The sequence below is a fragment of the Budorcas taxicolor genome, chromosome 17, assembly GCF_023091745.1.
Source record: "Budorcas taxicolor isolate Tak-1 chromosome 17, Takin1.1, whole genome shotgun sequence".
NCBI classification, from domain to species: domain Eukaryota; kingdom Metazoa; phylum Chordata; class Mammalia; order Artiodactyla; family Bovidae; genus Budorcas; species Budorcas taxicolor.
This window is the reverse complement of record NC_068926.1, coordinates 40,720,371-40,744,742: the sequence shown is the minus strand read 5'-3', so window position 1 is coordinate 40,744,742 and position 24,372 is coordinate 40,720,371. Positions and strand designations below refer to the sequence as shown.

At 39.2% G+C, this 24,372-nt stretch overlaps 1 protein-coding gene across 1 annotated transcript in view; it reads left to right on the top strand.

Moving 5' to 3' along the window:
• RXFP1 (relaxin family peptide receptor 1) overlaps positions 1 to 24,372 on the top strand; it is an 82,317-nt gene that overhangs the window by 4,418 nt on the left and 53,527 nt on the right. Inside the window, exons 2-3 of the mRNA XM_052654695.1 lie at positions 18,526 to 18,627; positions 22,739 to 22,844. Coding sequence (XP_052510655.1) covers positions 18,582 to 18,627; positions 22,739 to 22,844 — 152 coding nt within the window. The 5' untranslated portion in view covers positions 18,526 to 18,581. The remainder of the gene's footprint in view (positions 1 to 18,525; positions 18,628 to 22,738; positions 22,845 to 24,372) is intronic.

Below are 24,372 nucleotides of genomic sequence, written 5' to 3'. Positions count from 1 at the left end.
ATCATAAAAAAAAAGCAAGATAATTCTAGAAAAACGTCTACTTCTTCATTGACTACACTAAAGCCTTTGACTGTGTGGATCACAACAAACTGGAAAATGTTTAAGGAGATGGGAATACCAGACCACCTTACCTGCCTCCTGTGAAACCTGTGCAACAGTTAGAACTGGACATGGAACAACAGATGGGTTCAAAGTTGAGAAAGGAGTATGTCAAGGCTGTATACTGTCACCCTGCTTATTTAACTTCTACACAGAGTGTATCATGTGAAATGCCAGGCTGGATGAAGCTCAAGCTAGAATCAGGATTGCTGGGAGAAATATCAATAACCTCAAATATGCAGATAATATCACCTTATGGCAAAAAGCAAAGAGGAACTAAAGAGCCTCTTAATGAAGATGAAAGAGGAGAGTGAAAAAGTCGGCTTAAAACTCAACATTCAGAAAACTAAAATCATGGCATCCAGTTCCATCACTTCATGGCAAATAGATGGGGAAACAATGGAAACAGTGAAAGACTTTACTTTTGGGGGCTCCAAAATCACTGCAGATGGTGACTGCAGCCATGAAATTAAAAGATGCTTGCTCCTTGGGAAAAAAGCTGTGACCAACCTAGATAGCATATTAAAAAGCAGAGATATTACTTTGCCAGCAAAGGTCCAGCTAGTCAAAGCTATGGTTTTTCCAGTAGTCATATATGGATGTGAGAGCTGGACCATAAAGAAAGCTGAGTGGTGGAGAATTGATGCTTTTGAACTGTGGTGTTGGGGAAGATTCTTGAGAGTCCCTTGGACTGCAAGGAGATCCATCCAACCAGTCCATCCTAAAGGAAATCAGTCCTGAATATTCATTGGAAGCTGAAACTCCAATACTTTGGCCACCTGATGTGAAGAACGGACTCATTGGAAAAGACCCTCATACTGGAAAAGATTGAAGGCAGGGGGAGAATGGGATGACTGAGGTTGAGATGTTTGGACAGCATCATTGACCTGTCTCCGTCATTAGCTCTGTCTCTTCATTCTTTCTGGTGTTATTTTCCACTCTTCTCCCATAGCACATTGGCACCTACTGACCTAGGGAGTTCATCTTTTGCTGTCACATCTTTTTGCCTTTTCATACTGTTCATCTGATGCTGAAGCGGAAGCTCCAATACTCTGGCCACCTGATACGAAGAACTGACTCATTGGAAAAGACCCTTCTCTCCCCTCTCTTTTCCATCCTCTCCCTCCAGTATTTTTCCACCCTTGGCAGGTCTGTGGCCCATAGGTTTCCCCTTCTATTTCTCCTCTCCAGCTGCCCCCCTTCCTTCTTTTGCTCTCTCTCAATTCCCCTATTTCATCCTTCTGTTGTCCTGCGTTCTCTGCTCTTTCAAACCAAACACACCACAGTGTTCATTAACTAGGCTTTATTATCGAACTCATTTCATTAAGTTTATAAGCTGCTCATTTCAAAGATATTAACACCTTTATTTCCAAAGAAAGAATCTAAGAACTTGTTTTTAATTTCTAAGTAGCTATAAAAAGATTCCTACCACCCCTGCCCTTGGGCTGAGTAAACCAGGAGGATGGATTGTATCTTATGGTCAGTGGATTCTTTGAGAATCAAGAAAATCTTCAGTGTGTGTTAGTCACTCAGTTGTGTCCAACTCTTTGCGAACCCATGGACTGTAGCCTGCCAGGCTCTTCTGTCCATGAAACTCTCCAGGCAAGAATACTAGAGTGGATTGCCATTTCCTTCTCCAGGAGATCTTCCCGACCCAGGGACAGAACCCAGGTCTCCCACATTGTAGGCAGATTTATTGACTCAGAAGAGGGTAGCAGAGTCCTATTGAACCTTTTATGATGGATGAAGCTATGCTCAGCTGAGACAACCAGATGTTTTTCTGTCTCTGTTACCATTATTGATGACAAAATTAAATCTTATCCAATGCTTCTGCAATTGCTCTATAAGATCTTCATGTCATTCAGGTGCACAGTAGACTTTGAGCACCACTGACCTAAACCCAAAGGAGCAGAAAGTAAGGCATGCACTGGAAATAGTAGCCGCAGAAAAACTAAAAAGCAAAATCAAGACTTCAGTATGGCGTGCAAGCATTCTTACTTGCTAAGAAACTCCATTATCACAATCATTATCAATTTGTTTTATTATCAGTTTGTCTTCATTTCTATAAGACAAATTGCCGCTCTACTAGTGGCAGTCATCTAGAAAAACCAAAAAATTGAACTATGCTCAAAACCTCAAAGATGGCCAGTTGGGATGCTTCTGCTGCCCACATGTGGGTGGGTTGGGACTTCCCAAAGAGGATGTCAGAATTTCACACCATCTTTACAGTCCAGGTGATAAAAATTATGAGATGTAATTGTTTCTCCCTGCTTCTTATTAATTTCCTTCATCAGCTGTATTTTTTCTTTGTTCTATAGTATCTGGATAATTTACGCTCCCTAGCCTGTCCATTTTTAAGACATCCACATTTAAATTTGGTCTAATGCTAATTAAATCAAGTTAGAAAGTTAGTTTTTTTCAGAATATGTAAACCTCATGCATATTTGAATAAGCAGCATTAAATGTATTTGTAATCACGTAACATATAATATCTTATATATAAATAAAAGGAAAACCCACAGATAAAAATCACTTTTACAGTGATTATTTACAGCTTAGTATACTGTAGAATAAAAACAATTTTCTAGTGGAAGGGGGGACATTTTTCTTAACTAAACCTTTTAAAAGATACATCCTTTAAAAAGTAGCTCCAAAAACCTCTCCTGTGTTCCCTCACACAATTTAAACACTGACACCAATGATAATTACTAAAGTAGAGAAATAAGTCAAACAGAATTAGTGACAAAATTTAGAGAAGTCACTAAAAAAATGAAACAGCATCAAATAAATAAATCCCCATGGACTGAACTACAATATAAACTGATTATATTTAGAAAGAACTATTACTTTTATATTATCACAGATATTTTAAACAAAAAGTCTTATTTGGCAATAAGTTCCCAGTTCTCTTAGAAAACCTATAAAAAAAGAATATAAAATATTAAAAAATAAAATATCTCAGTACAACAAGCATAAGATATCAAATCACTGAACATTTCTCATGGACCCAATGCATGAACAAATTTTAATCAAGTTTTTGATATAAAGTGACAAAAATTTTCAGTTGAATAACAAGATCCCTTTCTTTATAAAATATTTGGGCAATACAGAATTTATGTATACATATATATATATGTCTACTAGATGGTTATGATGAAGTTGACATCTTTTTCATTCTATCCCAGGTATTGTTTACATTTGACTGGACTCCAAACCAGTGAAGTCCTAGACAAAATTGATTGTATCATTTTTATAAATTTGATCCTTTCTGATAAGCTCCAACATGGAAATGTACAAACTACTCTCATTTATGCATTATTTGGGGAAATTTCCCTGGTGGTCCAGTGGTTTCACTCCCAGGGGGCATGTGTTCAATGCCTGGTCAGGAAACTAAGATTCCCACATGCCACGAGACATAGTCAAAAAAAGGAGGGGAAGGGAATTATTTTCATTCATTTCAAATTGAATGCTCTAACTTTGCAGTAAAAATAAAATATTAAAATAGCATCAGATTCATAGATGCTTTGCACTTTATTGATTAAACCCAGATTTTTATTTTAAAGGAACTCTTTGCATTTCCAGATTAGAATTTGCCAGCAGTTCATCTGTATTATAAATAAATGGCAATACAAAGAAGGCTCCCCATCACAGTCACATTCACCCAACTTCATCCCCCTTGGAGACAGGTTGAATCACTCTACAATGAAGACCCAAGTTCAGATGCTACCTCTGTAGACTCAGAGCATTGACCCTGCTCTACACTTTAACAGCCCAGTCTACAGGAGAAGGACAAAAACTTGGTTCCTCTGTTTCCATATTTGTATTTCTTTGCTCTACAGGGAGAACAGAAGCTTCCTCTAATACATTCTGCTTGATTCAATAGGTTAGCCTGCACTAAAAACTGATGTCCACTCAGAACCTCAGAATTTGATCTTACATGGAAATAGGGTCTTTGTAGATACAAGGAAGTTGAGGAGTTTCTGGTTTCCCCTGGTGCAGTCCAGGCAGACCCTTCTCCTCTCCCTTTCTGGTCCAAATCTCTTGTCCAGTCCAGGAATAGCAAAGCCTAGCTCTTCTTTTTGTTTTTCCACAATCATTGTCAATGCTCAAACCTGGACCTTTGGCAATTAAATACTAAAAATGTGATTCCTTTGTTTCCTGCAGACATCTGCTTCATTTCTTCTCCAAGGCAATAAAAGTGGAAAATTCTAGCCTCTTGTTACAGGAAAAGGCAGAAGTGCAAGACATTCAAAGGAAAGGAAACTAACATCCCAAATATTTACGTGTCACTGGCTGGCACTAATCTATAAGAATTAGATAAACAGTACTTATTTATGGGTATGTATGATGGTGATAATATACACTTTTTAATAGGCTTATAAGAATGTTTGAAGTGTATTCAAGGATTCTTTTAATTTTTAATTGGGCCTTCATTTAAAATTCTGAGTTGCTAAATATTCCTTCCTTTCCTCAATACAGCTTTATACAGAGCTGTCAGAATGATGGCAATGCCAATCCATTTGATGTAGAACTTAGTGTTCTCATTTTAGAATATTTCATCAGAGTTGTGGGTTTGTCTGTTTTAAGGCTAACAACACAGGAGGAAACGTGACACACATCATAAATACATGAATTGATAAATAGCCATGCATTGCATGTTCAAAATGGCTGCTTTTTCTGTTTATTATTCTCAAAATAAGAAACCTAGGTAGCTGAACCCTTGGCTTTTCTATAAATACAAACCTTTTTAGAACCTCAAATATGTTTATCTATGTTTGTCCAACAATTCTTCAAAGTTTCAGTTAACTACAAAAAGACTCTCAGCTTTGAATGCTTCCTTTGAGATAGGACACAAAAGGCAGTTTCTGTAGTGGTTCGATTTCCTTTAACATATCCCACAATAATATCACACTCAATTTCTTCAAAGAGTTGCCTCTAAAGGTACTTAGAAATAGAGTCACAGACGTAGAAAACAAGCTTATGGTTATCAAAGGGAAAAGGGATGGGGGATAAATTGAAAGATTGGGACTGGCAATTGATACACCAACGGCACCCCGCTCAGTACTCTTGCCTGGAAAATCCCACGGACGGAGGAGCCTGGTGGGCTGCAGTCCATGGGGTCGCAAAGAGTCGGGCATGACTGACCGACTTCGCTTTCACTTTTCACTTTCATGAATTGGAGAAGGAAATGGCAACCCACTCCAGTGTTCTCGCCCGGAGAATCCCAGGGACAGCGGAGCCTGGTGGGCTGCCGTCTCTGGGGTCGCACAGAGGCGGACACGACTGAAGTGACTTAGCAGCAGCAGTAAGGACTGATTGTGTAGCACAGGGAACTATAGTCAGTACTCTGTAATGGGAAAAGAAGCTTTAAAAAGAGTGGATATATGTATACGTATTCACTGATTCACTATGCTATACGCCTAAAACTAACACAGTGTCGCAAATCAACTATACTTAGCAGAAATTAATTTAAAAATAAAAAAAGAAACTATAAGCAAGATGAAAAGACAACCCTCGGAATGGGAGAAAATAATTGCAAATGAAACAACTGGCAAAGAATTAATCTTCAAAACACACAAGCAGCTCATGCATCTCAATATCAGAAAAACAAACAACCCAATCAAAAAGTGGGAGGAAGACCTAAACAGATGTTTCTCTGTAGAAGACATACAGATGGCAAATAAACACATGAAAAGATGCTCAACATCATTCATTATTAGAGAAATGCAAATCAAAACTACCATGAGGTATCACCTCACACCCACTACAATGGCCATCACCAAAACAATCTACAGCGAATAAATGCTGGAGAGGATGCAGCGAAAAGGGAACCCTCTTGTATTGTTGGTGGGAATGTAAATTGATACAGCCACTATGGAGGACTGTATGGAGATTCCTTTAAAAACTAAGAATAGAACTACCATATGACCCAGCAATCCCACAACTGGGCATATACCCTGAGAAAACCGTAATTGAAAAGACACATGTACCTCAGTGCTCAGGGCAGCACTGTTTACAATAGCCATAACATGGAAGCAACCTAGATGTTCACTGGCAGATGAATGGACAAAGAAGTTGTAGTACATGTACACAATGGAATATTACTCAGCAATAAAAAGGAACACATTTGAGTCAGTTATAATGAGGCGGACGAACCTAGAGCCTGTTATACAAAGTAAAGTAAGTCAGGAAGAAGAAAAACAAACATCATATATTAATGCATATAGATGTGATCTAGAAAAATGGCACTGATGAACCTATTTGAGGGCAGGAATAGAAATACAAACATAGAAAACGGACTTATGGATCTGGTGTTGGGGGAGGAAGGACAGGGTGGGAGGAACTGAGAGTAGCATTGACTTGTATACATTGTGCATACGTGATAGTCACTCAGTCGTGTCCAACTGTCTGCAACCCCATGGACTGTAGCCCACCAGGCTCCCCTGTCCATGGACGTCTCCAGGCAAGAATACTGGAGAGGTTTGCCATTCCCTTCTCCAGGGGATCCTCCCAATAAGTAAAATAGATAGCCAGTGGGAAACTGCTCTGTGAGCACAGAGTGCTCAACTCAGCTTGGTGCTCTGTGACAACCTAGAGGGGTAGGTTGGGGAGAGGGGTGGAGGGGAGGTTCAGAAGGGAGGGGACATATGTGTTCTTGTGACGGATTCATGTTGTTGTGTGGCAGAAGCCAACACAATATTGTAAAGCAATTATCCTCCAATTAAAATAAATTTAAAAATAAAGGTACCCACAAAGAGCCATACCCATTTCATCCAGCAAACTATTGTCATTCAAATTCAGGGAGCTCTCACACTACTACTTTGATGAATCGGTCTATCTGACCAGGTGAAGGTCAGATCTAAATACCCCAAGGTCTATTCTAATGGCCCAGGACATCTCTACTCTAGGGATCATTATTTCCTCAGAAAAAGATGCTCCACTGTGTCCCCCAGAATGGGTGCTGAGAATTGAGGAAGTATATGAAATCAAGAATGTTCCACTTGGCATAAATCTAAACTGAATTAACTAACCACCTATTCATCTATTCTGGCTTTCCTGGTGGCTCAGATGGTAAAGAATATGCCTGCAATGCAGGAGACCTGAGATTGATCCCTGTGTTGGGAAGATCCCCTGGAGAAGAGAATGGCTACCCACTCCAGTATTCTTGCCTGGGTAATACCATGGACAGAGGAGCCTGACTGGCTACGGTACACGGGGTGGCGAAGAGCTGGACATCACTGACCAAATAACACTTATTTCATCCATTCATCAATAAGACTACATTGTAGGCAATAGGATTTATGCCTTCAGTTTCATAAGACAGATGTACAGATCCCTCAACTTTTGAATATTCAAAATCCTTACTCGAAAGGAACCCAGGAGTGGCCCCTGCAAACCTACAGGATGGTTTGGAAAAAATGATCCAACACAGGTGACCCCACAGGCTGGGAGTCCTAAGCTCCACGTCCAGAGACGTTGGCCCAGTACATAGGAGCCGGGCCCAGAAATCTGCATCTTGGGTATATAGCACACTTGTTAAAGTTTCGAAATGACTCACTTCCCGATGCAGACAATTTTATCACCGAATTCAGAACCTACTGAAAGTGATTTATTAGCCAAGAACAGTGATTTCCAAACATGAGCAGACATCAGATCAGCTGGAGGGCTCATTAAAATGCAGAAACCTGGGCCCCATCTACAGAGTTTCTAATTGAAAGCCCCTCAAGTAGGGTTCAAGAATTTGTTTTTCTTTGAAGTTCCCAAGTGACGCTGAAGTTACTTATCCTGGATCTGCACTCTGAAAAGCGTTCAACTAGACATGTCTTGTGCAAACACAAAAGGAAACACTTCCCAAAAGTTACTAAAAGATGGCACTATGAAAGGTTCGGCTTCCCTGCTGGCTCAGATGTTAAGAATCTGCTTGCAATGCAGAAGACCTGGGTTTGATCCCTGGGTTGGAAAGATCCCCTGGAGAAGGGAATGGCAACCGACTCCAGTGTTTTTGCTCAGAAAATTCCATGGACAGAGGAACCTGGCAGGCTACAGTCCGTGAGGTCGTAAAGAGTCAGACATGACTGGCAACTAGCACTTTCACCTCACTTTCATAAAAGGATTCAACAAAATTAAAGTTATTTCTTTGAGCCTGAATTCTCCTTTCATCACATTAACCTGATTTATTAATTCCAAGTGGGGGTACAGGATTCCCAAGCATATTAAGCCACAGAATTCTCTTCTCAAGGAGAATCCTGGAAAACTGTTTGAGGACAACTTAATACAGCACCGTGGCAAATTATGCAGTGCCTTCAAGAAACATAGACCTTGCTCATCTCCCTCCAGACCTCGTCTCTTGACACCCCCTCCACCCCACCCCTGACGTCAAGGATGCCAGGGAATCAGAGCGTGGAGGAGAGAGATGCATGCTCCAGAATTCAAGTTGATGGGCCTCACCTACTTTTCCATCAAACTAAATTGTAACTAATATTTGATGCTGATGAAATAATAATTTACTGTTTTATGTAATTTATGAGAGCTAGTAAGAGTCATATTTTAACTATACTAAGAGTAACTTAGAAGTCACTGAGGCAATAAAAATACATAGGCTAAGATTAATTCCTATCATATTCTCATGAGATAAAATACATATATAAATAGTCGCAGAATGAAACAGATTATAAAAAATGTAACAAGACATATGAGCAGTGTGCCCTTAAATTACAGACCACTTGCATTAACCTTATTAACAATCAGCAACTTTACTAAGAAAAAGAACCTGCTCATTCTGATTGACAGGCTTTTTCCACTGCTAAATCTAACTCTTCTCCACTGCAATGTGAGAAGTGCTCTAATCAGAGAACATTCCATAATGTAGTTCTCCCAAAACTTGCTGCAAGAACCCCCAAGGCATTGATAGAAAATATAGACCTCCACACACCTTACAGACCAAATAAATTAGAATCTCCAATAGAGAAAGGAGCCTGGAAATCTGTGTTTTGGTTAAGAGCCCCAATTCCCAGAGTTTAGTATAATGTAAGAGAAACTGAGTTTTCTCTGAAGTGTCTTTCAGGGCAGAGACCCATTCATTCATTCATTCATTCATTCATTGAATTAATAAATACTTATTAATGCAGCATGCAAGATCAGGTTTTTCTTGGTCTATGGCATTCATTTTTACTCAGAGCATCATTACATGTTTTTAGCTTTAAATACTCTTTTTAGTAAATATATATATATCTGATCAACGATGTTCATATTTCACTACCCACACATACTAGAAACCATATACGGTAACACAGTATCCTCTTAGTACCATGCAGTTTACTCCATGATGCTTCAAGAAACACCAGAGAATCAATTTCAGTGGGATCATAACTAAAGCATGAAAAACCACTCTGCTCACTGTCTCATACGTCCTTAAAATATGAAGGATATAGCATTTAAAATATAGAAACATATATGCCAAAAGCTGTTTTCTTAAAAATGCTAACTTTCCAACCTTGCAATTTTGGCTACATTTTCTATTCCTGCCTTCTGGTGAGAGGAAGTAATGGGTGGCAAGAAGAAAATGCTTTGGGAAGGCAGGAAGGAAGGTAAATGTTAATTATGAAAAAGCTTGTTTGTTTGAAGATGTTACTATTTAAAAAGAGAACTCCCTACAAAATATACGCTCTGACTTGGGGAAATATTATATAAGCCATCTTGTCCTGTTTCCTTCTGCATTCTCAAATTCCACATCATCTCTCTTTTTCCTCTCGTTTTTGTGCTCTCTCTTCCTCCCTCCCTCCCTCCCTCCCTCCCTCTCTCTCTCTCTCTCTCTCTCTCTCTCTCTCTCTCTCTCTCTCTCTCTCTCTCTCTCTCTCTCTCGTGTGTGTGTGTGTGTGTGTGTGTGTGTGTGTGTGTGTGTTGAGGTAGAATAAGATAGAAAAGGAGAGAAAAGATAGCATTAGAAAGGGACAGAGCAGAGAAGCAGTGTAAGTAACTACATTACTTAGATTGGTTGGACTAAATTGTTACAAATACACCATTCTTGGTGAACCCCTTTAGGACAGAAGGGCGAGGAAGTGATGCTGAAGGACAAAGCATTAGGAAAGGCTACTAATGCCCGTGATGTGAAGCACTGCACCACCTATTAATGGTAAAAATGCCGGAAATTGAAACAGTTCACTTGTAAAAGTTCAGTTAAACATAGGGCCTGCTGAAGAACCAGAGCAAAGGAAAAGCAACGTCTACTGGCTGTCATCCGACCTTCCCGGTTTATGAATGTCGTAGCGGCAGTGAGACGCCACCGGCGGAAGCAAGCCTGGCTCTGCCATCCTGTCACGTCACCTGAGTCCCATTGCTGTGTGCTGAGGTCCGGGTGGATGGGTGAGGACAGGAACGTGAGCATGGGAAGCACCTCCCCTGCCCCAGACAGGCCCTGGCAGCCTGCAAGGTTGAGTCGTTCAGACTTCCACCCTCCAGCTATAGATACCAAAAAAACTCTTCTATAGAAAAATCAGTGCCTTGACACATCCAGAGCCAAATGACTTCTCTTACCCACGTGTTTTATTTGTAACATTTATAAATGTATAAAATTCAATAACATATGAAAATTCAGTCAGTCAGTTCAGTCGCTAAGTCATGTCCCACTCTTTGCGACCCCATGAACCGCAGCACGCCAGGCCTCCCTGTCCATCACCAACTCCCGGAGTTCACCCGAACTCCTGTCCATTGAGTCAATGATGCCATCCAACCATCTCATCCTCTGTCATCCCCTTTTCCTCCTGCCTTCAATCTTTCTCAGCATCAGGGTCTTTTCCAATGAGTTGGTTCTTTGCATCAGGTGGCCAAAGTATTGGAGTTTCAGCTTCAGCATCAGTCCTTCCAATGAACACCCAGGACTGATCTCTTTTACGATGGACTGGTTGGATCTCCCTGCAGTCCAAGGGACTCTCAAGAGTCTTCTCCAAGAGTCTTCTCCAACACCACAGTATGAAAATTAATCTACTTTAAAATTTTTTTTAGTTATACCTTGCATGCATGCTTAGTCACTTCAGTTATGTCGAAACTCTGTGCAACCCCATGGACAATAGCCCACCAGGCTCCTCTGTCCATGGAATTCTCCAGGCAAGAATACTGTAGTGTGTTGCTGTGCCCTCCTGCAAGGGATCTTCCCAACCCAGGGATCGAATTCACGTCTCTTACGTCTAACTTGCATTGACAGGCAGGTTCTTTACCACCAGCACAGCCTGGAAAACCCAGTTATACCTTAACGATTCACAATACTTCCATTGATTCCATGGCTAACAGTAATGATGAACTTAAATGCTATTTAATAATAGCTTCTAATTGTCATTTAAATGAATTTTTGTATAATCCACACAGTGCTGATGTAAGAGCCTGTAGAATGGAAGTGAAACGGGCAAGGGAACAATAGGTAACAGCAACAGTTACATATTTCAAGGCAATGTCGTATAAAAGCTGAAACTTCTGTAAGAAGAATATAAACTGACTAAATTATATTTGGGGCTTAGAAATGATTACAATAATTTTATTATTTTAATCCTTCAGTTAGTTTTAATAATTCTTTTTCTTAGATCACTTAAACTTCTCAGAATCAGTTTTTCCATCTGTAAGTGGAGCTGGCAATAATGACCAAATAGAGATACCATGAGAATAAAATAAAAGTAGTAATACAGTAGTAACACATACTTGCTAAATGCCAGTTCTGTCAGTGCTAAGTGCTAATATTCAATTTCTCTGTTAAAAAATCAGAGAATTTAAATTTCTCACAGTATCATCCTTTCTTGTATCTAAAGACACACACTCAGTTTTTAAAAGTAAAAACTTGCCTTAAAAAATCATACGCAGCTAACTCAGGAAAGGGCAACAACCCAATGCCGTTGACTTCAAAACCTGACAACCAAGGAAAGAAATAGATGTTTCTGGAGTGCGGTAGAGCAGAGCATTCTGCAAGGCTCCTGACCCCGTCCCCAGAACGCACATGGGCAATGCAGTAAGATGCTGGAAATTATCCTCACCATTCCTGCAGGGAGCCCACTGAACCAAACCACACTGCGCTGCATCAGTTCAGAAAAAAAAAAATCACTGTTTTGGTCTCACTCATGAGATTCCACCTGAGTTCCCTCAAATGGTTAAATACCCAGTGCCACTTAAACCATGTTTTAATTCAAAAATTAAATCAGTCTCTATATCTATTAAGGTCTCATTCAAGAAACTCAAGGTATGTCAAACAGAAATTAGATGCTTACAAAATTCTCAGACAGGCTGGAAACGTAGGCATCAGCAAAGGCCCTATGATAGCCCCTAAATAGCCAAGAGCACAGCACCAACTCTCCTATCCAGAGATGGAGACACACCTGGTCACATCCCCAATGCCCTGTCACTGCCACCACCGCTTCTTAACACTACATCTCTGTGTAGACAGAAAAGCAGGAAAATGACTACTACCTCTCTTCTAAAACCAACCAAACTATGTGTGAAAGTGAAAGTCGCTCAGTCGTGTCTGACTCTTTGCAACCCCTTGGACTATACAGTCCATGGAATTCTCCAGGCCAGAATACAGGAATGGGTAGCCTTTCCCTTCTCCAGGGGAACTTCCCAACCTAGGGATAGAACCCAGGTCTCCCACCTTGCAGGCAGATCCAACTGAGCTACTAGGGAAGCCCAAAATATGTGAGTGCACCCCAAATTCTGGCTGAAATGGAGATGTAAAATGCTATAAGCTTTTCAGGCCTTGCTCTGCAAAAACACACCAGTGAGAGCTATTGTCAGATGGAGGTTGAGAGGGTCAATCTGCAGTATCCGCTACAGGTCTATTCCAGCCCTGCAATGCAATGGTCATGTCCCTCATACTCTATCCCTTCAGTGACTTGTCATCCATACACATCCATTGCTCAACTTTACTTAACTCAAGACAACATTGAATTCACATTTCAATAAACAATCTGCAAACTCTAGCTTGAGCTAGCAGACTGAATTCAGCAACCCATATTAACCCACTTTGCCCCAACTAGAGTCCCTCCTCCTGGTGCAGTGCTCTCAGGAACTGTGCTCACACAAATTCCCTAGCTTCCTGCCATTATCAAAGAGCAAGATCTTCTATGATGTCAATCTTCTCTTCCTAGCTCCAACTGCTGCGTGTCTTCTGGGATGGGCTGTGAATTGGAAGACAAGGAAGCATGGTCATAAAGGGGCCTGAGGAAAGCTGGCAAGTTATTTTCCTCAAGTAAAGGCACTGCCAAAGAATGTTCAAACTACCACACAATTGCACTCATTTCACATGCTACTAAAGCAATGCTAAAATCCTACAAGCCAGGCTTCAACAGTATTTCAACCAAGAACTTCCAGATGTTCGAACTGGATTTAGAAAAGGCAGAGGAACCAGAGATCAAATTGCCAACATCCGTTTAATCATCAAAAGAGCAAGAGAGTTCCAGAAAATCATCTACTTCTGCTTCATTGACTACCAAAACCTTTGACTGTGTGGATCACAACAAACTGTGGAAAATCATTCAAGAGATGGGAATACCAGACCACCTGACCTGCCTCCTGAGGAATCTGTATGCAGGTCAAGAAGCGACAGTTAAAACTGGACATGGAACAACAAGACTGGTTCAAAATCGGGAATGGAGTATGTCAAGGCTGTATATTGTCACCGTACTTATTTAACTTATATGCAGAGTACATCATGTGAAATGCCAGACTGGATGAAACACAAGCTGGAATCAAGATTGCCTGGAGAAATATCAATAACCTCAGATATGCAGATGACACCACTCCTGTGGCAGAAAGCGAAGAGGAACTGAAGAGTCTCTTGATGAAAGTGAAAGAGAAGAGTGAAAAAGTTGGCTTAAAATTTAACATTCAGAAAACTAAAATCATGGCATCCAGTCCCATCACTCCATGGGAAATAGATGGGGAAACAATGGAAACAGTGAGAGACTTTATTTGGGGTGGGGCTCCAAAATCACTGCAGATGGTGACAGCAGCCATGAAATTAAAAGATGCTTGCTCCTTGGAAGAAGTGCTGTGATCAACCTAGACAGAATATTAAAAAGCAGAGACATTACTTTGCCAACAAAGGTCCATCTAGTCAAGGCTATGATTTTTCCAGTAGTCATATATGGATGTGAGAGTTGGACTATAAAGAAAGCTGAGTGCCGAAGAATTGATGCTTTTGAACTGTGGTGTTGGAGAAGACTCTTGAGAGTCCCTTGGACTGCAAGGAGATCCAACAAATCCATCCTAAAGGAGATCAGTCCTAAATATTCATTGGAAGGACTGATGTTCAAGCTGAAACTCCAATACTTTGGCCACCTGATGCAACGAACTGACTCATTGGAAAAGACCCTGATGCTGGGAAAGATTGAAGGCAGGAGGAGAAGGGGATGACAGAGGATGAGATGGTTGGATGTCATCACCGACTTGATGGACAGGAATTTGAGCAAGCTCCAGAAGTTGGTGATGGACAGAGGGGCCTGGTGTGCTGCAGTCCATGAGGTCCAAAGAGTCGGACATGACTAAGCTACTGAACTGAACTGAAAATAACTAGCAAGCCTCCAACAAACAAATAACCTCATTGGACAGGAGAAGGCAGCTGCTTATGCTGGCCAGGGAGATTCAGTGGGATGGAGATTTTAGGGGACTGCAAATTCAATTGAACATGCTCAAATGTCTCACTATAATTCCCAGGGTCCCTCTCTTTCCAAATCAGAGTCCTAGTGTTCACTTTAAAGATAGGACAAGGGCTTCCCTTGTGGCTCAGTGGTAAAGAATCCGCCTGCCAACACAGGAGACATGAGTTCGATCCCTGATCTGGGAAGGTCCCACATGCCACAGAGAAGCTAAACCCATGAATCAAATATTGAGCTTCTGCTCTAGAACCAAAGAACCACAACTTCTAAGCCCATGTGCCATAATTACTGAAGCCCACACGCCCTACAGTGTGTGCCCTGCAATGAGGGAAGCCACTGCAATGAGAAGCTCACACATCACAACTAGAGAAAAGCCTGTGCACAGCAACAAAGACCCAGAGCAATCAAAAATAAATAAATAAATAAAAGAAAGGGCAAAATGTGAATTCAGCTAATGTTGTAACCTTAGCAACCCATTAGATTTGAGTCCTATCTCAGTCCTAAGGTCCCAAAAGATAAAAGGTTATCTTAGGGTAGTTACGGCAGTTCCCTGGTTCTCTGAACCTTCTTGAGCTGATGATGTCATACCCTGAGATTGTCATTTTCTCTCTTTAATCTCTCCAGGGCTATCCTCATAGTCATTTCATTCCACAACACTTGACGTTTCTCATTTTCATTCTGATGAGTTTCCATAGCAACTGCTTTGCCAGAGTTTATCTTTTAAAGAGGCACATAGTCCAGGAAGCCATAAGTGATCATTTAAACAACATTTTTTATCACAGTGTGCCATAGACCATGAGAGTACAATTTTCTAATAGTAATAGGACTGTTGTTATCCTCAAAAGGATAACAGGTCAGAGAACCAATACAATGTTATTATCCTTGAAACTGTTCTCTGCAACCCCTTCTGGAAGGAGAAAACAGAAACCACTCTGGAGTTTGAGAGGCTTAAGAAAAAAAGAGGTTTCACACAGAGAAGAATGTGTTTATAGAATCATTATAAAGAATATAGCAGCAGGAGTGGGGAAAACACTACTATACTTTCAAGCCCAAGATTAAGAAGCATCCACTATGGCTCATCAGCTCTTTACCCAGGAAGCTGGGACCATGGTAACTGTCCCACCTGCAATAGGTACCCACAAGATGGAGTCTACAAACTTCCAGTGTCGCATGGGTTCATCCCACTGGTAGAAATATATCTGTAAGAACTGAACTACTTGGAGTCTGGAAAATATAGAACTAAGTTACCAGCTTCTGAAGAATGAGAAAGCATTCTAAACTGAATGGTGGGAGAGCAAAAAAAAAAAAAAGGATGCATTAAATCTTCACAGTCGCAACAAGCTACCATCTCTTTCACCTGAACAAACTGTCTTTCAAGTTTCCTTCCCTTCCTCCTGTTACTCTGCTCACCATGTGAAGAGTCAGCTTGGCATTTTGACCTGGTTCCTTGGTTTGCTGTTTCTGGGGTGTATCTTTTGTCCATCCAATTACTGGCACTCAGTTGGAGTCTCAAGCTGATGTCTGCAGATGGTAAACTTGAGGTCCCTCAATCATCTCCTGAGATATCATAATGATATCATTGAGATATCATAAAAATATCATTGGGATATCATTATACTGCCTTGCTACTTATGTTTATTTTGAAATCCTTCATAATAAAGAAATGTTCAAACTAATAAATAATAGTAAAGGATGGAAACAGCTATAAATACAATCTTTAAATAGCATCTCTTCTTTCCAATTTATTTTTAGTGAAACTTTAAAAGGAAGCCTGATTTTACAAGCATACATAACACTTATGTTAAAATACCTTCCCTTTCCCAAATGTAATCTTTATGAAAGGGTTAATGAGCCATGGAAAATAAGAAAATAACCTGGAGATAGAGGAAAATTGTACAAATTATATTTAACATTCAAAAAATTTTCTGATTTGAGCAGACCATTCACCAATCCAGAAAATTTAGGAGAAATAGCAAGATTATATGGAGAAAGATGATGAGTTCCATTTGGTGAATGTTGTGTTCTAGGTGCTTGTAGTGAGCGGGCTCCATGTTATACAAGATAAAGTGCAGGCTGGAAATGTAATTTGGAAGTCTTCTGATTAGAAGGAAAACCATGGATGAGGTTAGGTTCACCAAATCCAGGCAAAGTTGCACTATCTGGACTCAATCTCAGGTTTGAATTATATATATGCAGCAGAAATAACTTATAAAATAGATGCCAGACTTAAATTTAATCCTAACTTACACAAAATAAACTTTTATCACTTCTATCACCTGTCTATATGTTTGAAAGTTAGTGTTAGTCCCTCAGTCATGTCTGACTCTTTGCAACCCCAGGTTCCTCTGTCCATGGAATTTTTCAGGCAAGAATATTGGAGTGGATAACCATTCCTTTCTCCCATTCAGGGATTGAACTTGGGTCTCTTATTTATGTTTATGCATCCTTAAAGAGTCCCAACAGCATCCTGAAAAAAGCTTGGTACCTTTGGGAAGGATCCCCTTAAAACCCATCCCCAACCTGCAATGGCATAAGGCTGGTACCCTCTGCAGATGGTACAGAGAAGCTGCTCCTGCACCCCAGCTCACTTCCTTTCCATCTCATGACTGGCCTCATGGTCTCTGGTTCAAAAATAATTGCAAGTTCATGAGGAATTTCATGAGGAAAAATTATTTTTTCCCTCCCACCAAATGAAGATTTTTTTTTTTTTTTTACTATTTTTGGTCTCATTTTTTTTAATGAGACAAGAGTTTCACACCAAAATCAGAAAAAATGGATGAGAAAATATGTAAGCATTCAGAGGATAATCACTCAACACTATCCGTGATACCAGAGTGCCTTAAAAAGAGAACGAGATCATGCTGGTCATGTTATTTTTTCTTTTTCTACTTAACAACTATGGCCGTCCATCTCCAACATCAGTCTAACATGATTGAAGAGAATGAGGGAAGTTAAAATGAAGATGCTAAGAACAGTGTGCTGTGTTTCAGTACATCTAAAGTACTGTTTGTTACAGTTATATTTAAAAGAGATAATTCACAAGGACTTATAGTGCATGAAACTGTTCAATACTCCATAAAAACCTAAATGGGAAAAAAATTTGAAAAGGGAAAGATACATGTATATGTATAACTGAATCACTTTGCTGTACACGTGAATCTAACACAACATTGTAAATCAACTTTACTCCAATACTAAGTTACAAATGTGTGGCTCAAACACTGCTTGGTGAAGAATCACCTCTAGTGCCTATTGAAACCACAGATTAGGGGACCTGTGAAATCAGGAGCTCTAGGTGAGGGGACAGAAATTCTCCTTGTTGACAAGCTCCCAGATGATCTTTCTCTGTCGATCACTCATTTCTTTTTTAAATTAATCTTCATTGGAGTGTAGATGATTTACAATGTCTCATTAGTTTATGCTGCACAGCAAAGCAATTTAGTTGTGTACAGGCAAATTCTTTACCATCTGAGTCACCAGGGAAGCCCTGGATATGTGTATATATCAGTTCAGTTCAGTTGCTCAGTCATGTCAGACTCTTTGCAACCCCATGAACCGCAGCACGCCAGGCCTCCCTGTCCTTCACCAGCACCCAGAGTCCAACCAAACACACGACCATCAAGTCGGTGATGCCATCCATACATATATATATATATACATATACATCTCTACTTTTTTTAGATTCTGTTTCCAAAAGGTCATTAAATTATCTTAAAAAGAAAAAGCCTGTTTTTCCCAACACTCCAGAATATTTTTATTCTTGAAGCTTTCTGTTCTCTGATCTTTATTTTAGGAGACATCAACGGATGGTCTACACAATTTGACAGATATTATGGCAATAACTACAAAATGACTTCCTTGTATCCCAGTATTGTGGCAGAAACATCTGAATGCTGTAAGTAGTTAGAAGGGCTGAGCATCCTTGTCTTGGGCTTATAGTAAGATACCATGTTCTTAAAAGTTGGATACAATGTGTTTTTAATATTTTTATAAAGTTAATTGCAGTTTTCTATTCACAAAATTATAATTTTCTATTAGACATACTACCTGAAATTGAGAATTTTATTTTTCAGTGACTCAGGGATCATAAGTGCAACAGGACTAAATCATGCTAGGTATTGATGTGAACAAAATTAACGTCAGTGCATTGGGGCTTCTATTTTACATGTCCCCTTTTCACAGTCACTGTAAACTCTGATATAAAAGCAACTCCAATTTAAAGGAAATGGAAAGAAGAGCAGAGAAGCTGTTGGGATTTTAACATTTGTAAGTGAAAACGCTTCTGGGGTCTAAGTCATACTTTAAGTTATGTTAGTTAAGTTAAGTCGCTCAGTCGTGTCCGACCCTTTGCAACCCCATGGACTGTAGCCCACCAGGCTCCTCCATCCATGGGATTCTCCAGGCAAGAATACTGGAGTGGGTTGCCATTTCCTTCTCCAGGGGATCTTCCCGACCCAGAGATCGAACCCAGGTCTCCCATATTAGAGGCAGACGCTTTAACCTCTGAGCCACCAGGGAAGCCCAGAAGTCATACTTTACAGCTACCAAAAAAAGCCTTATTTGTTATACTCCACATTTGGTCACATAACAAAAACTTACAAAAACCATGGAAAGGATTGTAGGAGGGTATAACATTGAGGATAAACACTATAATTTCTAAAATCAGGGAAGATCCATATACATAATTCTATTTAAATAAATTGGGTTTATTCTGATAAATTATTCACAAATAAATGTGTGCCTTAAAGTTGTAATTTTAATCATAGCTTTCAAAACCTTGGTTAAAAGGAAGGGCTTAGGGAAAAGAATCCTTTACTACATTATCCACTTTATGTTCTACCACAAATTGTAAAGTGCAGCTTTTTAATTTTTAAAAAATATTTTTTGCCTTTACTGCTCAAATAACTCATAAAAACTGCTAACAATCCCCACTTTGAGTGGATATACTCCCTCCTGTTAATCTCACAGGTCACTCAGCAGTCTATCTCAACCACGTGTTGTCTTCTTGTCAAAATATGGAAACCATGGAACTCCCTTGGTGGTTCAGTGTCTAAGACTCTGCACTTGCACTTCAGGGAGGATAGGTTTGATTAGGGTTAGGGAACTAATCTATGGTTAAGAAACCAAGATCTTGCAGGCTGCATGGTGCGGCCAAAATATATATAGAGAGAGATCAAATTACTTGATCGTGAAAAAGCTGAAAGCTTTTGGAAAAGGAAAAAGTTAACAGGTATAATTTGACTACTAATATCAAGTGTAAAACTAATGGATTAGGCCATACAGCCTCAAAATATCATTTTTATTTTTCTCTTTTGATTCATTCTATATCCTTTTCATTTCTTAAATTTTAATTGAATCTCTTTATATTTTATATTATTCCCAAAAGGATTTGGGCAATTTTCAATAAAAAATAAATATGGCTATGAACAGACTTAACCCATTAACATGACATAAAAGACAAAAATTCCATGGTAAATAGGATAGAGAAGAAAAATTATATAAGAAAATTTACTACCTAGTTCTTAATTTTGTAGTCCTTAGGTCAAAGAGGGAAAATAATAGGTTGCATAACTTTCATAGTTTGGTCTATAAAGCAAAAACAAACAAATGGGGAAAACAGATCAAGTCAGCAAGAGAAATAAATTTTTTGCCAGATGATAAGCTCTGGGAGAAATGTTCCCTAAGTATTCTTATATAAGAGAAATGCAGCTACACAAAGAGTGATGCTTCAAAAAGTACAAAGGCAATTTTTTATCTGTTCTTAGAAATGAGCAAATATATAATTTTTAATTAGAATTTTCAAGAAAGATAGGGGTGGGGTGGTAGTTTAAAATTCAGTATCTTCTTTCAAACTTAAAACCAGTGTAAAAATTAAATGTAAAGCGTACTGTAAAATTAGGGGGTGAAATTTAAATTAAGGTTCCTACTGCATCACTTTATTCAATTTTATTATAATAAGTATTTATTGGAAACTTAACTGAGAAATTTAACTGGCTTATAATACTTTATGACTGGATGAATGTGAGGAACTCACATTTATAAAGTCACCTCTCAAGAAAAATATCACGGAAAACATATCCATCATAACAAATATATTTATAAAGTTTAAATTTGAGGAATATGGAAAGTATAGAGATTTGGAAAAAATTATTTACTTAGCCATAATTTCACCTCTCAGAAGCCACCAGCATTAACTTGCTGGTTCATGACTCATCTTTCTTTTTATTTTAGTATAGTTGAAACTTTCAGTGCAATCCATTCTTGTCATATTTTCAGGTAGCATTTTAGCAGTCAGGTATTCATACTATAAATCTTTCAAAATACCATAAATTTTTAAGTGACATAATTTGCTTCATCCTTCTTTCCTGGTAGGATATTTAGGTGCTATTTTTTCACTTTCCTTATCAACACATATGAATTATCAATCTTAACTCAGCCTATAAAAATAGGAAAAAAACACCAGATTAATGCTATCTTCTCCACCTTCTATTTTTACCCTTTGTACCAACTTCTCAGGCCCTTCATCTCCCCTCCAAAAGCTCCCTGTCCTCTCCCAACAATATACACATTAGCACAGGAATTTAGATAGAATTAATTTTTAGGGATCCATTGCCAAAATGGTCACTTACAACCATAAGACTGTTCAAAACTTCTTGGCACAGACTCTGCTGACAAAACACACAAAACCTAAATTATGATTGTAAGCTCTCAGGATTCTGTAGGGAATCTACAGAGTTGTTTGGAAGGAGACAAAAAACACCCGAGGCCACATATCCGAGCAAAGGAATACCTGGCTGTTTCCAAGGCTGGAGCTCACTGGGCAAATTTCCCACCATCGTCCACCATCTTCGCCACCAGAAAGTCTTCTTTGCCATGAAGATGCTTTTCCACTCTCCAGAAACTTTCCTGTAAAGGTTCTAGACTAAAAGTTTGCAAACAGAAAGTTCTCACAAGAAGTTTTGTCTGTCCTATAATGATTTAAATGTTTTTAAGTATTACTGTTTTTAAATAGGTAATTATATAAAAAGTATTGTCTTTCTGGTTTCTTTGAGGAAGTTGGTTGATTGGCCACACATGTTCCTATGGTAATAGGGCAACAGTTAGGAGAAGCTGTCCCACAGGGACTCCAAGATGCGATCGGTACCTGCTTTGCCTGCTTCTGTAGGTAAAGTCTATAAGCTCTGCTCTAAGAGCAGGGTTTCAAAGTAAACGTAAAGGAGAATATGCCCCACTGCTCTTGATGAGGCATCATCCATTCTTCATCAAGTCAGGGATCGGACAGTATCTGTGACACTGAATAATACTCCCATTTAGCTATATGAACACACCACCCCAAATCTCTAATAAACCTTAGCAATATTGGGAGCCCACAAGATAGCCGAAGGCATACATCACATTTTCTCTCTCTTTCCAACTCCGATCAGTGAGAACAGAATAGCTATGCATAAAAAATTTTCAATTCCTTAAGTGAAGCAGTAGGCATCCTTGCAGTCCTATATAAATCAAAAGAAGTCCTTTGAAGAGTTCCTGAATTTAATAAGAAAATCTACCAGCACTATAGTTCATAGTCAAATTCTTTTTCTTGTTAGTTAAAAACAGCTTAGTATTCCATTAAAAGGAACACTTTATTCTTAAGTAGCAGCTTTGAAATGAACATTAAAGCCCATCACACACTGTTGTGTCACGTTTAGACATAGCTACTCTCCAAGGATAAAATAAGAGCAGATGACTTCATTTTCCAACAAATAGAGAAAGGCAAGCTGCTACTTTTTTTAATGCTTGGTATGTTAAATGTGTATGTTTCCCTATCTTAAGGTCCTAATATCATTTTAATGTTTAAAACAAACTTTGGAAACTTAATTTAAAGCTTTGCACAAATTGCTTACATAAGACACAACACACTTTTGTGTACGATTTTCTCATAGTTTTTTGTTTCTTTCTTTTCATTCCCCTCCTGTTCCTGGTCCCTCATCATCCCCTCTCCTTGCTATATACTCTTTATTCAGTGGTCGGGTCTGCACCCCTGCAATGTATTTGCCAAGGTTTAGAGCTTGAGTGTGATGAGATCAATTTACGAGCCGTTCCATCAGTTTCTTCAAATGTGACTTTCATGTAAGTAGAAAAAAAGGTTTCATTCTGACAGCCAGTATAACACAGGTGTAATAATGCATTGTCATTCAAGATGATATCATTGTTCCTTGGTCATTATAATGATTGCTGATATTTATTTGTATTTATTAAATGATAAATCCAGTCTAAGTTATTCTCTGTACTCACTTACTCAGTCCCTCATAACAATCTTACAAAGCATTTAGTATCACTGTGTTGTATCTAAACAAAAGATGCCATCAAGTGCATGTGCTACTAAAGACAAAAAGCTACGATCAAACTATTATATAAAGCTTTCTTAACACCAGAATTGACACATTAAAAGAGTCAATTTTTTAATTATTAGAAATAAATTTTAATACACTCATGTATAAATAAAAATATAAAGCAAGTAAAATAAATTGGCATGCAACCCCATTACTTCATGGCAAATAGAAGGGGAAAAGGTGGAAGTAGCGACAGATTTCCTCTTCCTGAGCTCCAAAATCTCTGCAGATGGTGACTGCAGCCATGAAATTAGAGGACTATTGCTTCTTGACAGGAAAGCGATGACAAATCTAGACAATTTATTGAAAAGCAGAGACAGTACTCTGCCGACAAAGGTCCATATATCAAGGCTAAGGTCTTCCCAGTGGTCACGTATGACTGTGCTAGTTGGACCATAAAGAAGGCAGAACGCCAAAGAATTTTGATGTCTTTGAACTTCAGTGCTGGAGAAGACTCCTGAAAGTCCCCTGGACAGCAAGGAGATCAAACTAGTCAATCTTAAGGGCGATCAACCCTGAATATTCACTGGAAGGACAGAGGCTGAAGCTGAAGCTCCAGTATTTTGGTCATCTGATGCAAACAGACAACTTGTTGGAAAAGTCCCGATGCTGGGAAAGACTGAGTGCAGAAAGAGAAGAGGGCATCAGATGATGAGATGCCTGGATGGCATCACCAATGCAATGAACATGAACTTGGGCAAACTCTGGGAGATGGTGAGGGACAGGGAGGCCTGGCGTGCTGCAGTTGTAAACAGTTGAACACGGCTGGGCTACTGAACAACAACAACAAAATAAACTGGATAAAATATCCCATCACTTCACATTTAAAATCTAACTCTTCTGAGTCACACTTGACCCAGAGACTTGATGTTCACTTTTTTCCCTAAATAATTCATACTTAGCCATGTAAAAGAAAATTATGCTGATAATAAACAATTTATTGATCCAGTCCTAATTTGAATTCAACAAACTTCAGCAACACAAACACACACATTTGGCTGAATTTTTAAAAGAAATTAGCAAAGGATAGACATTTTAATCCAATATTTCTCCTGAGTTTTTGTTTTCATACAGGTGTCTTAGTGTCTTACAGCTCTGACTTTTGTATATATGTGGATGCTACTGCTGCTGATGAGATAGGAGCAATTCTTAAGGTGATAAATGTTGGCAAGTCCTGCCCTTTTCAACCCAAACCACGTAACACTGCAACTTCTATGCTTGACATATTCAAGGAACAGGGACGAACTCCAGCTCAGTGTTCCCGT